At 38.3% G+C, this 14,128-nt stretch overlaps 2 protein-coding genes across 2 annotated transcripts; both read left to right on the forward strand.

Annotated features, from left to right (window-relative positions):
• The first annotated feature begins 3,878 nt into the window (after nucleotides 1-3,878).
• LOC149847923 (protein VACUOLELESS GAMETOPHYTES-like) lies at nucleotides 3,879-4,611 on the forward strand. Its single transcript, XM_090009726.1, has one exon. It carries the CDS (start codon nucleotides 3,879-3,881, stop codon nucleotides 4,596-4,598), a length of 720 nt encoding a protein of 239 aa, XP_089865852.1. The 3' UTR covers nucleotides 4,599-4,611.
• An 8,003-nt stretch (nucleotides 4,612-12,614) lies between these two features.
• Nucleotides 12,615-13,352, forward strand: LOC149847924 (uncharacterized). The gene has a single exon (XM_090009733.1). It carries the CDS (start codon nucleotides 12,701-12,703, stop codon nucleotides 13,169-13,171), a length of 471 nt encoding a protein of 156 aa, XP_089865859.1. The 5' UTR covers nucleotides 12,615-12,700; the 3' UTR covers nucleotides 13,172-13,352.
• The last annotated feature ends 776 nt before the right edge of the window (nucleotides 13,353-14,128 follow it).

The following is a 14,128-nucleotide window of genomic DNA, read 5'->3' on the forward strand; positions in this document are numbered from 1 at the left end:
CAAGGGGTCATGAATTTACATTTAGCGTACCAGATTTTAATTATTTAAAGAAAAGCCTCACTTTTCATAAATTGCTCGGATGGTCATTTGTGCTGCATTTTTCCTCTAAAAGTACTTATTTTCCTTTAGTTATAGTATCTCTCTCTCTCTCTCTCTCTCTATATATATATATATATATATATATATAGAAAAATAAAGACCTTCCCAATAAAAAACCCTCTCAAACCTTTTCAATGGATGTTTTATTAGATTTTTGGTGTTTTTTTCAAAATTTTGACCGTACAGTTGTGATCTATATGCTTGTTTTTATAATAAGTTCTTGGTGTATTTGATTCCGATGCATGGATAGGTTTTTATAAGTTTCAAATGAAAACCTTTTCAATGAAAAATTCTTCAATGGACGTTTTATTGGATTTTTGGTATTTTTAAAATTTTTTTTACTGTGATATATATGCTTGTTTTTTATAATCAGTTCTTGGAGCAGTCTGATGCATGGATAGGTTTTTATAAGTTTCAAAATCAACAATGTACAATTTTCATTTTTTTTAAGGCTCAAAATACCGTTTTTTCCTATCCAAAATTCATGATCCAAGTATTGATTTATAGTAAATCAATCATGTTGAACACATACGGTCGTAATTTTGAAAAAACACCCAAAAAATTTCTATTGCAGAGGTTTGGGAGGGTTTCCATTGATGAGGTTTTCATATATATATATATATATATATATATATATAATGGGTAGCATAGTGACAAATATCATGAGATTTATGAAAATCTCGCGAGAAATTGCCTGAAAGTTTAAAATGAAAATTTCTCGTGAGATTTTCAAAATTTCACAAGATTTTATGAAAAAACATAAATACCACAATTTAAATGTAATATTTATGTTTTAAACATCTATTTATCGTAAAAAAAATCATGTATTTTTATTAATCATTTTTATAAAAAATCAAATTTTATATTTTTAAATTAAAATTTTTACTGCCAAGATTTTTGCGATAAAAATGAAAGATTTATGAAAAAATTTCAAATTCTAGTGAATTTTTGAAAAATGATATTTTTGCAGTTTTTACCTTTTGTCACTATGATGGGTAGTACCTCACAACAAAAAAGTATTAAACAGTCTCTATGTACCAACATCTTAGACAACCAATAAAGCTATCAGCCCCAAGGGTTTTGACTTAGTGGGAGGAGGCCTAGGCTACTAGAAGGGCAGTCAGGATTTCATTCTCACTGACGTCAACCTCTTGAATATAAAAAGAGGTAAGGGCATTATGTCCCTTATTCGTGCCGAAGTAAGGTGACTTCCCGAGGGGCAAAGGGTGTGCCATGGGTTTATATCATCGAGAAAGTGATAGTATAGCAGACTTAGCCAACACAACTAGTTCTTTGATCTCGAGGGTGGTTTTAATCGTTCCTCATGGAAAAAGAAAATCAATAATAAAACTATCTCTATTCTCTAAAAAACTGCCATCTTATTTGCTCAAAGAAAAGGTTAATTAAAACTATCACTTTTAAGAGTTAACTAAGGTTAGGTGAATAAAGTAACTTGGGCAGTCACTTACGTAGTTAGGTGCTTATCTTGAATATTTGAAACCAGAAGCGGCAGGCTAATTGTAAATTGCTATATGTTAAAAGCACCCATATGCAAATTACCCTACAGAAAAACAGAATAAGTTAGCCGTGGATTATGTATTAGGAACCTTGCTTTGGGATTGATTCCTGGCAGCGAACATCAATCAAATAGAGCATCAGTTTCAGAAAAAGGAACAACGATGATGGATGGTGCATCATTCCCGTCCTGATTAAGTAGTAAATATGTCTAAATTCACCTTAAGGTAAAAAAGATTATGAGGCCTAAGAGAAATTAACATTAAATCACTGGAATACTTCAACAACGAAGCCTGCACTCAAAAGTCAACCAAGGAGAGTGGATTATAATATTTTGCCTTTACATTCTGAAAGTGAGAAGAACCATTTGAAGGTGTGCGTGTATCCTTAAGAGAGAGATGTTATTTGATATCTTGATTGGATTGAGGACGAATATACCATTTTCACATGCACATTCTCCTTCTCCAATATATATAGGGTAACTGAAGTATGTAAACCACTAAAATATGTAAACTGGTATAAACCCTGATTTTCATAGTTTTTTTTTTTGCAAAACTAGCACTGCAGATGCATTCGGCGCGGTCCATTTGCTTGGAGCCGGCTATTGGATCATTATAATGGAATCAATATATGTGATTTTTTTGTTTGAATATTTATGAAAATTCTGAGTCTTTGCTTTTTAAGCCTTAAAAGACCTTTCTTATATATATTAATCGGATTATCCAAAAGTCTGTTTCTATAAAACCAAGCATCTAGATTGCATCCATACGGTGAAATTTTAGAAAAAAAATTTAAAAAAAAATTATGAAAGTCTCTGTGCATACCAGTGTACATATTTTGCTGGTAAAAATATTTATGCTATATATATATATATATATATATATATATATATATATATATATATATATATATATATATAGATGATCTTACGTATGAACTGTTTATGGATAGAGCCCTTCTGGTGTTTTCTTTTTTTGCAAATTTGACTGCATAGATGTATTGGGCATGGTCCATTTGCTAGTAATCGACACTTGGATTGTACCTTTTGAAAAAAAATATAATTCTTTAAACCCAAATATTTATGAAACTTTAAATTATTGATTTTTAAACCTTCTAAAAAGCTACTTACATATTGGAATCGGGTACAAGAGTCGGTTGGTATACATTAAAAAATGTAGATCATATTTGTACTGTCAAATTAAAAAGAAAAACAAGAAACATCTAAAAATCTCCTTTTACACGTAGTTCACACTCACACCTTCTCTCTCTCCCTATATATATATCCACTAGAATATGAGAAGTCTAAATATGAAAACTAGAGTGTGAACCTAGATGTTCATGATTTTTTTCATTTTTCTTTAAACCTGACCATACAAGTGTGATCTACATGCTTGGTTTTAAAGGGATTAGTTCTTGAATCATGTGATTCTAATACATAAATAGGATTTTTGTAGGCTTAATTGTAAATAAGGCTCAGATAATCGACGGTGTTCTTTTTCTAACGATCGAGTTTTTTGTCGATTGATCTTTATATATTAGATTTTTATCATTATTTAATGAGCTAACATGTTTTGGATTATGATTTTTTTATGTTTAGATGCATTTTTTAAAGTGCTAACAATCAATGGCCTACAATACTTTGTACTATAAAGTTTTAAGCACATTGTGAGACATCGATTTTTCACATTTAGAAAACGTCTATATTTCTTAAAGTCTTCATGTAAAGCATATTTGTTACTAAATAAATTATAAAAAATAAATACATGAGGTCCCAGAGATGAGATGCTTAAGCATTGGAGAAGGAAAACTGTTTGGTTGTAGATTTTGGATATTCATTATACGGTTCCCCTTCCCTCTCTCTCTCTCTCTCTATCTCTATCTATATCTATATATATTCTTATTTACTTACTTTTAGAACATGTGATACCAATGATAGGCCGTTGCTTTTGCCTAGACAAGGATGCACATGTACACGTACGAGGACAACTCATCCAAAATACCACCACCATCCCTTCAAAAAGCAAAAATGCTGACTGACTTATTCCCTAAGCCCCATTTGTTTAGTGGCCTATTTCGTTGAATTTATTTCCTCTAAAGATATTCTCATCCATTTTATTCTCTTGTTGCATGAAATAAGCAAATGGCTATTAAAAACGACACTATTCTCTGAAAGGGTATTCCTACTCTTATCCTTATCCTCTCTCTCTCTCTCTATTTATGCACACATGTTCATCCCCATGCTGGTTTAGCTCATTCTCTCCATCATGATCTACAACAAAGAGATTACTCACTTGAGCCACCCTCAACACAAGCTAAAGTTTGAGTACAAAGAGGTGCCCTTCAGGTGTGATGGATGCAAGGAGCCTGGCATTGGGTGCAGGTACAAGTGTGAGCTTTGTGACTTTGACCTCCACAAGTGTTGTGCAGTCCCTAGTCAGTCTATTTCTCACCCCTTCTACCCCAAATGCAACTTCCAATTCTTCACAAAGTCACCGGGCAACTGCATGCGCTATTGCAATGCATGTGGCAAGGATGTGCTAGGCTTTGTGTACCACTGCAGGCTGTGCGGGTTTGACCTGCACCCTTGTTGCTACAACCTCCCACACATTCTAGACGATGGCGAGGTCAAGCTCTACCTCTACAAGAAGGTTTCGTCACCGTGTCACCGGTGTGGTCGCAAGGGTCCGAGCTGGTCGTACCGGAGCACATGTAAGAAGTACCACTTGCACGTGTCATGTGTGAAGGAGATGCTGGCTGAGAATTGGCAAGACATATACTACTCCAATGGTAAGAGGAGCATGGAGCTGTACACTAGGATTCCTAGCCTTAGGGGCACACTTCAAAATCACCACAGGAGTAAGGGGGGGAAAGTGAGGAAGTGTTGTGAGATGGCTGGGTTGGCCATCCAATTCATTATATCGGCTGTTCTTGGCGATCCAACGGCTATCATTGCTGGGGTGATTGGATCCCTTATGTCTGCATAATGGTAGCTTAGCTTCTTTTTCTTTTAGGTAATGGGGATTGTTCAAAATGGTGAATGGGGGTTACAGTTGACATGCTGTTGTATTCCAAAGTTAAACGTGGCATTTGGTTCCATATTTCTCTGAGTTTGTTCTTTGGCTGCCATCATACAAACATTTGGAATAAGATACTTGGAAACGAAACCTCTCTCCCTCTCTATCTCTCCTCCCTATATATTATAGAAAAAAATTTTATTCGCACACCAAACATTTCAGACTTTACAAATACCTATCAAAATTTTTACTTGGGTTAATCATATGACCCTAATTATAAACTAACATTTGGTTGTTTTTGGGTTAACCTAACTCATGCTATGAAGTTACTATTTTACCCCTATAACTAGAAAAATAAAATTACTAGATTATCTTTACGTGTGTAGGGTTATCAAGTGAATGTATTTAACAAAACAATTATTACTTACAATGATACTTGAGCCATTGACCTCCCTAACAAAAACCACAATTCTAACCACTACACCATAAAACTTGATGTTTATTGTTTTTTGAAACAAAATTATATATTTAAATTATGATAAGCCAATCAAACCAACAATTACTCTACCCACTATAATGCAATTGGGCCTGTATGGTTCCTCGATGATATGATAAATATTTGAACACAAACTAAATGCATTTTCATTTAACCCAAAAGGTCGATGTGGTTATATATAGTTGACAAAAGTTGTACTAATTTAAGAATCAAGATCAATTAGCTATTGTTATGATAGTAACTATGCGAGCTTTAAGGTTTCTATTTAGATCTGACAACTTAATCCAGTAAATTTTGAGCCTATATAGATTTGGGAAAAGTGGTAGCTGCCTAACACATTTTAAGCCTATCACCAGTAAATAAGGTTTTCGAATGATTTTGGGAAAAACTTGATTTGTATGAATTTAGACTTTGAAATTGAAAATATTATGACTTGGTTAATCATGATTTGAAGTTGAGAAATACTTGAAATACCACTTGAAAGCTCAGAGTTTTGAGAAAATCGATTTCTGAGTAATCTTAAATTTTTTTGAGAAAATTGATTTCTATGAATTGGAATTGAAATTTGCAAATTGAATGAAATGAATGAATGTAGATTTAAAAGACATTGTTTTGAAGAATTGAGGGTTTTCAGGGTGTTTTTTGCAAATCTAATCTTTTAGATGTGTTCAACATGGTTAATGTGTTAGAAAATGTCACTTGAATTATGCTTTTTGATAAAAAAAAACCATGATTGTTTAAGCATTAACTATTTTTGAAAATTGTAGACCATCGATTTTTAAATCTCATAAAAACCTACTATGTGTCATAATCGAAAGATTCAAGAGTCTATTCCTATAAAATTAAGCATGTAGATCACATTTGTATGATTAGATTTTAGTGGGTCGAGTAATTGTTGGGTTGATTGGCTTATCACTATCTAATTATATAGTTATTTTTCAAAAATTAATTAACAATGAGCTGCTTTATGGTGTAGTGGTTAGAGTGGTCAATGGTTTAAGTATTATTGTATGCAATTTTTTGTTAGTTAAATACATTAAGATGATAGCCTTATTAGTAATTTTATTTCCCTAGTTACATGTGTAAAATGATAACTTTACAATTAGGTTAACCCAAGAATAGCCCAACATTAATTTATGATTGGGGTCATTTGAGTAAAAATTTTGGTGGGCATTTTCCAAGTTAGAAATGTTTGGTGTGCAGATGAATTAGGCCAAAAAAGTTTGAGGGGTATTTGAAAATATTAACAAGGTGTATCATCTGATGATTTTCGGAAACTTGTGCACCATGCAATCAGCAACGCTTAGCGTGGTCAAAACCATGGCAGAAACTAGGTCTTTAGCGACAGATTTATCTTAAAATTTAAAAAAAAAGTATGCGCAGCACAAGGCCGCACATTCAACTTTTGTCTGAAAAAAGAGGGTCCGATGATACCTTTCGTGTGTATATATATATATATATATATATATATATATATATATATATATTCTCAATGTGGAGTAATATGAGAGCATCATATCACCTATGGGCATGTTGCAAGTTTCTTGAGGCCCTGGAGTGAAGGACCCACAAAATTTGTCACAGGGGCTCAAAAAATAAACGTTTAATTTTGGCAATACTTGATCCATCAACATACAAGCCTCAATACTTCAAAGACATGGCTCCCTTTTTTTTTTCTAAATATAAATGTGAGGAGGCCTCGACCAGGATTGAGCCTTAATGAGCCTCACCCTATAATGGTAAACCCTGGGAAAGTGGACCGATCCCTCAATCCTGCTCCATAGTTGTCAAGGGTGTGATCCCAAGACGAATATAGATCTGAACATTCCAATGCTTGCCATGACCAAGTGGGTGACTCAGCAGGGAAGATCAGATGCAATGTGATTTCACACTTTTGGCGTGCAGCTCCACCTGATCATTCACCATCAGTTGTTGGGTCCCACAGCTGACAGGCTGTATTCCAAACATGGATTTTGGAGGGTAATCAGGTGCAGCAGCACACTGAAAGGTGTTCCATCACATTACACCTGATCCTGTACATTGCGTCAGGTACGTACCTGACCCGAGATGAGCTGGGTTTGGGCTGTCACAGCAGTCCCAAGCCCAATAGATGTCAGGCTTATCTCAGCCCAATCATAAAATGGGCTGGGTTGTGGGTAGAGGTAATTAAAGAGCCACTTCAATGCAGTCCAAACCCACACGATAATAATAAAGTTTAAAAGGGCCTGATCCGACATAACCCAACTCGGCCTGAAAAGTCCTAGGCCCAGCCTGAACCTAACAAGGGCGGTGTCAGGCTTTTGGCAGGTCAGGCTGCACTGGGTCGGCCCGATATCAGCCTGGACCCCATCCTGAATGGATATGATAATCTAAGAGGTGGCACCTCATTCAAAGACAAAGACACTTTCTAGAACACACTTAGGCACCCATATGCATGTTTGGACCCAAATGTACTTAAACAGAAGAATTTGTGGCTCATATTAGGATGATTAAGAAGACTCTCGTAACCTATTATAAGTTTTGGTGGAGACAGGATGGTGCAAACTATCTGCATGGACCCCTTACCAAGCTGTGTTCTTAGCATCACTAAATGGTTGAGAAGTTGTGTGCTATTCGGATCCGTGTGGGTCCACAGCTTTCTCATTCGGACTTGTCCCTATGTTTGGATGGTAAAGGGTCCTCATCTGCACCTGCAAGCCACAACTCATTGACTGTGATGGGCATGGTCCCAGTCCTCAATGTTTTTTCACTTGAACCCTAAATTTTTACAGTAACCATGAGTATTTAACTAAAAATATACTAGTTTTTCTTTTTTAATGACCAGGACCCTACAGCAGATATGGTCAGGGCTTGGGTACACTCTCCCGGTTTTACCACTATAGGGTGGGGCCAATTAGGGCTGGATACTTTACCATATGAAAAGTCTGCCTTTGTGCCTGAAAATGGGTTGGATCAGGATGGACTCAAAACCGACTTGGCTTAGAGATGGAGTACACATCAACTCGAATCTGGTTTGTTGAAAAACTGGGTAGGGTGGACCGTGGACATGGAGTCGGGTACCCAAAGGGTAGTCCGGTAACTGACCCGAGATGTGCGGGTTTGGGGATGCCTAGTGCAGCTTGAGACTGATAAGAGTCTAGCCCGACCCGGCTCAACTGATAAATGGGCCGGGCTTCAGGTAGGAGCAAAGTGAAAACTCAATGAAGTACAACCCATGTCCTAGTCGGGTTTAATGGGACCGACCCAACCCAGTTGAAATCCAGCACATTAAGACATGGGTCCGGTCCAAACATGACAAGAGTCTGGTCAAGTTCTCACAAGGCCTGGGGCTGGGTCAGGCCTGTTGGACCGTAATGTGCCCTAGGTTTGATATGAAAGGAACCTTTCCACCAAATGAAAAGTTTCTCTCATGGCCATGAATAGGAAGTAGCTTCTAAAAAGAAAATTCATATAAAAGATTTTTCTTTAGTTTGCATAGGATCAGGAATGTTCAAATTTCTCACTCAATGTGGATTTTTTATCACTTTACCATTTCTAAACATGACCTATTTCTCACTTGACCGATGTGGCAGATTTGGCTGTATTGCAAAAAGTGACCAAGTTCATGAACTCCAACGTTTTTTTAATAGTGAATTGACTGATCATATGAATGTAATCGATATCATCAACCCCATACCTTTAACATCTCGACATGACTAGTCCAATCTTTCTAGCATTGTTTAGAAAATGTGCTATCATACAAACTTAGGCCGTTTTGCCAAGCTTGACCAAGTTCATGAACTCCAACGATTTCACCACTGTTATTAACTTCTATAACTTGAAGTTTGACCAAGATCATGAACTCCCTCATTCTCACTACGATTCAAACATGTATGTAAACCATGTTTTTGGCAGGACCAGATGGTTGAAGTCCAAGCATGTTTAGTCATCACCATACATTTGCGAATTTTCCTCTCAAAATATGAGAATATGTGAATGTCTTCTCAAAGATGTGATTTTTCTCCATAAATATGTGTGTGTCCTATTGTATTTTATGATTTTACTCTCAAATATATGCTTTCAAAGGGGCACTAAAGGCTTTAGCAGCACTTTTAAAGTATTGCTAAAGGCTCGTTAAGCTTTCGAAGCATCGTTGAAGGCTTTAGTGGTGCTTTTAAAATGTTGTTAAATGTCCATTGTGCTTTAATTTGAAGAATTGCTAAATGCTCATTGCGTTTTTGAGGTATGTTTTTTTCAACAAACACGTTTTACTAAAATTTGCATAAGGGGTACAACCAAGAAGACATTCACAAATGTGTAGAGATATTTTTGTTCGAAGGTCAGGACATTCACAAAAGCTTGCAAGATATTTACAAATGTGCGAAACAAAATTAACAAATACAACAAAAAAAAATCACATATTTGGGTATTTGAGAAAGAAGATCGCATGTTCAATAAAATTTGCATGTGGGTGACAAAGTCATTTAACAACTGAAAAGTTTTGAGCATGGGCAGATTCTCAAAATTACAATTGTTTTAAAAAAACACATTATTTTTGTGGTACGAACACAATCATTTTTTTAGAATTACAAACTTGATCACGCTTTAAGTTATTATGGTAATTCATTAATCAATTTTTTTTAACAAGTTATAAACTTGTGAAAAAATTTAATGGCAAAATGATTGCATGTACCATCATGTGCAGTGCCAGCACATTGAAAGAAAGCGAGAGGGGCTGTACTGATGGGTCATCCGAGTTGACGGATCGAAGGTTTGACAAGACCATACTTTGATGTCCAGGTACGGTTGTTATAGTCCACGAGATCTCAAACCGGATTAGGATAAGAACTGGATCCAAAGCAACGTCATAAGGTTCATTTTGGATGACAAATTGCCTAAAAACCAAGCCTTTTGAGGCTATTTGGGTGACCAAAACCTGGTTTTAATGTTTTGGTCACCAAAAACTAAAAATAAAACGATCATTTTCTGTCTAGGCCATTTCCCAACCAGTGGATGGCCGGAAAATGACTGGTCATGCCTAAAAAAAAAAAAAAAACTATAGCTAGTCAGTTTTGGGTTGCCCCAAGGGGGTTTGGCGTAGTGGGGTGGGGGCCTTGGCTGATAGACGGGCACAGTCAAGGTTCAATTCCTGTGGGCGTCGCTCCACTAGGCATAGCATAAGTCCCGGAGGCAAGGGTCCTAGCTTTTTAGTTTTACTGCCGGCACGGCGACCGTAAGTATGGCAGGCTGAGCCAGACCAAGTCTTTTTAGTTTTACTGCTCGAACCAGACAACCTGAGCGCCGGTTGGTAAATTCTAAGGGCACTTTGAAAGCGAGAAAGATGTAGGAAAAGTGATACAAAATAGAAATTCTTATAGATTTTCTGACCCTTCCAAATGAGACTTTTTAACTGAAAGATTTTTTTTATAAACAATATACTTTTTGATAGGAAACATTCTTTCACCTCCCCCATGAAGGAATGTTTTCTACCAAAAAAAAATTATTTTTATACTATCCATCACCCATCTCACCACGTCCCCCATGCCAAGTGAAAATTTATTTTTATACTCTCTATCACCGATTTCACCACCACTCACCATCACCATCTCACTATCACCACCACCATCCATCTCACCACCGGCAACAACTCAAATCTGGTGACCCATCACCCATTCCCGACCTCTCTCCTTCCTGTTGCTGTCCGACCTCTCTTCTATCTCCCACTTCCCTCTATCTCATGGCTCTCATCTCCATTGACGATGCAGCCTCCATCCGGAGAACTCCGACGGTGACAGTGGCGGTGAGTTTGTGGATGAGGAGACAGTATAAAAAAAGGGTAAAGGAAAAGAAACGAAAGAGGTGATCTCTCTCACTTTTTCATATTTTTCTATGAAAGTTTTTCTCATGCTATACAAACAAGTGAAAAAAATTCTTTTGAAAAACTTCTCGTATCAAAATATCTCATAGGCAAAACTTTCTTCTCTCGTAAGACTTTTTTCTGGCTTTCAAACATGCCCTATGGATTCTTGGTCGTGGTGAGAAATGGAAATTTTCGATGGGGGTATGGATAAAACAATTATTCAATTCAGGACAATGACGCGATTTGATGGATTAGAGATTGTTATTCATTAATAATCCCATTAAGTATCACCAAGTTTCAATTAATCCGATTACATTGAATTTCAAAATCATGAACAAAGCGTTACATCTGAGAGAGAGTTTTCTAGAATGGTGAAAGTGGAAAAGATTCAGACTTCCTATCCACATGTAATAAAGTATTTTTTATATAAATCCAGAAAATAAGATTCAAATGTGCATTTGGACTTAAAAATTCGACATTTTAGACTTGTCTTTGGATCCAGAAAAAAAATGTGTTGTGGGATTTGTGTATGGATCCAGATCAAATTGGATTTGTTTGCAAATTTTACACTTTTGTTTCCAACGCTTTCTTGGTAGGCTTATTATATAAATTTCACAGCTAAATTCAAACTTCACTCACTTGAATCTAAAAGATAATGTTTGTTTTTCTTTTTTAAATTTAATTTTTGCTTCGGATATATCATGATCTGAACTGTACCTATCCAAGTGAGAATGGATCCCAGGTGTACTCGTGAATGGAAGGGATCAAAACGAGCAAGATTAGGTCGCAGCTCCTGCCCAAATTCTATAAGTTGTTCTCTGATATGGATCTTAAAAACAGGACCCCAAACAAGTTTTTGGATCAGAGTCACAACGGATACGGTTAGGTCGAAGTCGTCGGACCTCCTGTCCAGATCTGATAAATCACTCTCAGATATGGATCTTAAAAGATACGATCCGATCTTGTCTTTGGATCAGATTCAGTCTTATATGATCTGATTCGTCAGGAACATCTTGACGTTTCTTACAAAATATTATCATATAAATTTTCAGATGCGGATTCCACTACACGATATCCAATCTACTTCAACTCTAAATGTACGTTCAGGCGATTTAAAAACGAAATACGTAAATCCACATTGGAACCATAAAGAAATTTAAATCTATGTTCGGATCTACCACGATCCGAATGGTACTGATCCCGTTTCAACCTTTTTATGACACGTGGCAGCCTATTATGTCGACATCAGTCCCCTTCTCTGTCGCTCTCTCTCTCTCTCTGCTGTTGTCCATTATTGTTTTGAATACACGCTGTGCTCCGTTAATTCCAGGCTGGCATCCCGCCCAACCCCTTGACCCAACGTCTCTCTCTCTCTCTCTCACACACACAGATGGCCACTGCAGCCGTCGCCGGACTTACCCTACAGAATGACCTTTCAACCCCTAATAATCCAAAAAAAAAAACCCAAGAAAGCACGTCAAGCCAAATGGGTATTTTCGTCATACAGAAAAAAGAACCCTTAATTCCTTTTACACCGACGAATCCACATACATCGACTTCCCTCCCCACCACACGTGGCAACTCATGTATCGCTGCCTTCTCCTCTATATAACCCCCTTTCCCTCCATTCATTCATTCATTCCTCACGAACAGACTAGTCCGTCTAAGGAAGACGAAGACGCACGAGTGGGAGGGCTTGGTCTCATCGCATTGCACGTGTGAGTGGTGGTAGTCGACATGGGCTCGTGCTGCTCGAACGGGGCCTCCGTGGCGTCCTCGTCGGCCAGGGGAGACCATCGGTTTCACGGGACTGCGAAGCTGGTGCTGCCGGACGGCGACCTGCAGGAGTTCGCGTCGCCGGTGAAGGCGTCGCACGCCCTGCGGCGGGTGCCTGCTTGCTTTATCTGCCACTCGGATGCTATGGACTTCGACGGCCTCGTCTCAGCTGTAGGCGCCGACGAGGAGCTCCAACCCGGCCAACTCTACTTCGTGCTCCCGCTGAGCTCCCTCCACCGCCCGCTCCAGTTGGCTGAGATGGTCGCTCTCGCTGCCAAGGCGAGCTCTGCGCTCAGCCGGAAGGGCTACGCCGTGTTCGCGGACGACGACGGCGATGGCGGGCTCGACTTCGGCTCGGTGGGAAATAGGCCGGGTGGGTGCGGTAGGCGAACTCGGACCAGGCTCGACACGATCCAAGAAGGCAGGGATTGAGAGAGAGAGAGACAGAGGCGCTTGTACAGACGGGATTTGCATTCAGCGCTCAAGTTTTTTTTTCCTTACTTCCATTTTTGAGGTGGAATGTGGAAAACCGAAGAGGGTGCAGAGTGCAGAATGTATACTCACTTAAATGGCTCATACTTAACATAATAAAGTTCCTGATTTTCATGTATTATGTTGTGACTTTCTCTTTTTTTTTTTTTTGGTTTTGGTGGGTTTCCTTTTTTTGCCGTGTTTGATGGTTGGGATGCAAGAAACGAAAGAATCGTCCCATTGGGCAGCGACAGAAGAGAAGAGAGAGAAGAGATACGGATCTGGTGAGATGAGATGAGAAGAGAAGGGCTCAGGGGGCGTCTGATGGGCTACACAGAGATGGCGCCCACTCGTCACGAGGAGCTGTACTTCCAAGTAATGGTCTTTTCGTGAAGTTAGGTTTCCGAGGAAAGTTAGTATTACGTGACATTTTGTTTTGAAGGATATATTGACGTGAGAGAGGAGTTTGAATCTCTGAACCCCCATGGTCTTTTCTTAGCCCATGGTGCTCATAATTGTTTATCACGGTGGGGACTGATGCATGGAGCCAGAGTGATTGCACTTTTACGTGAAGGTGGGTTTGATATTCCCACCACAAGCACGGTAGGGCCGATTTGTGAATGTCACCAAGTTGATGCAACCTCACAAGTTTGAAACTCCGAAGCGGATTCTATTGATGAGTTCCATCATACATGCAATCCTAGCCATCCAACCACATTGATTGGATGGTTAGGATTGAATGTATGATGGAACCCATCTTATTTCAAATGATGGGCCCCTGTTCTTGAAACTTAAAAATGAAGGTTGAAGCTGGGTGTACTACCTGGTGGACAGAAGGGACCCACGATGGTTAATTTTACCAACCGAAGGCCAGCTGGTGTACTGCCCGGTGGGCAGAGGGGACCTCAAGGGTTTTTA

This window comes from Nuphar pumila, chromosome 1, assembly GCF_984573655.1.
Source record: "Nuphar pumila chromosome 1, dmNupPumi1.hap1.1, whole genome shotgun sequence".
Classification (NCBI taxonomy): domain Eukaryota; kingdom Viridiplantae; phylum Streptophyta; class Magnoliopsida; order Nymphaeales; family Nymphaeaceae; genus Nuphar; species Nuphar pumila.

Coding starts and splice junctions, on each gene's coding strand:
- LOC149847923 (XM_090009726.1), top strand. CDS start 3,879: ATGATCTACAACAAAGAGATTACTCACTTGAGCCACCCTCAACACAAG.
- LOC149847924 (XM_090009733.1), top strand. CDS start 12,701: ATGGGCTCGTGCTGCTCGAACGGGGCCTCCGTGGCGTCCTCGTCGGCC.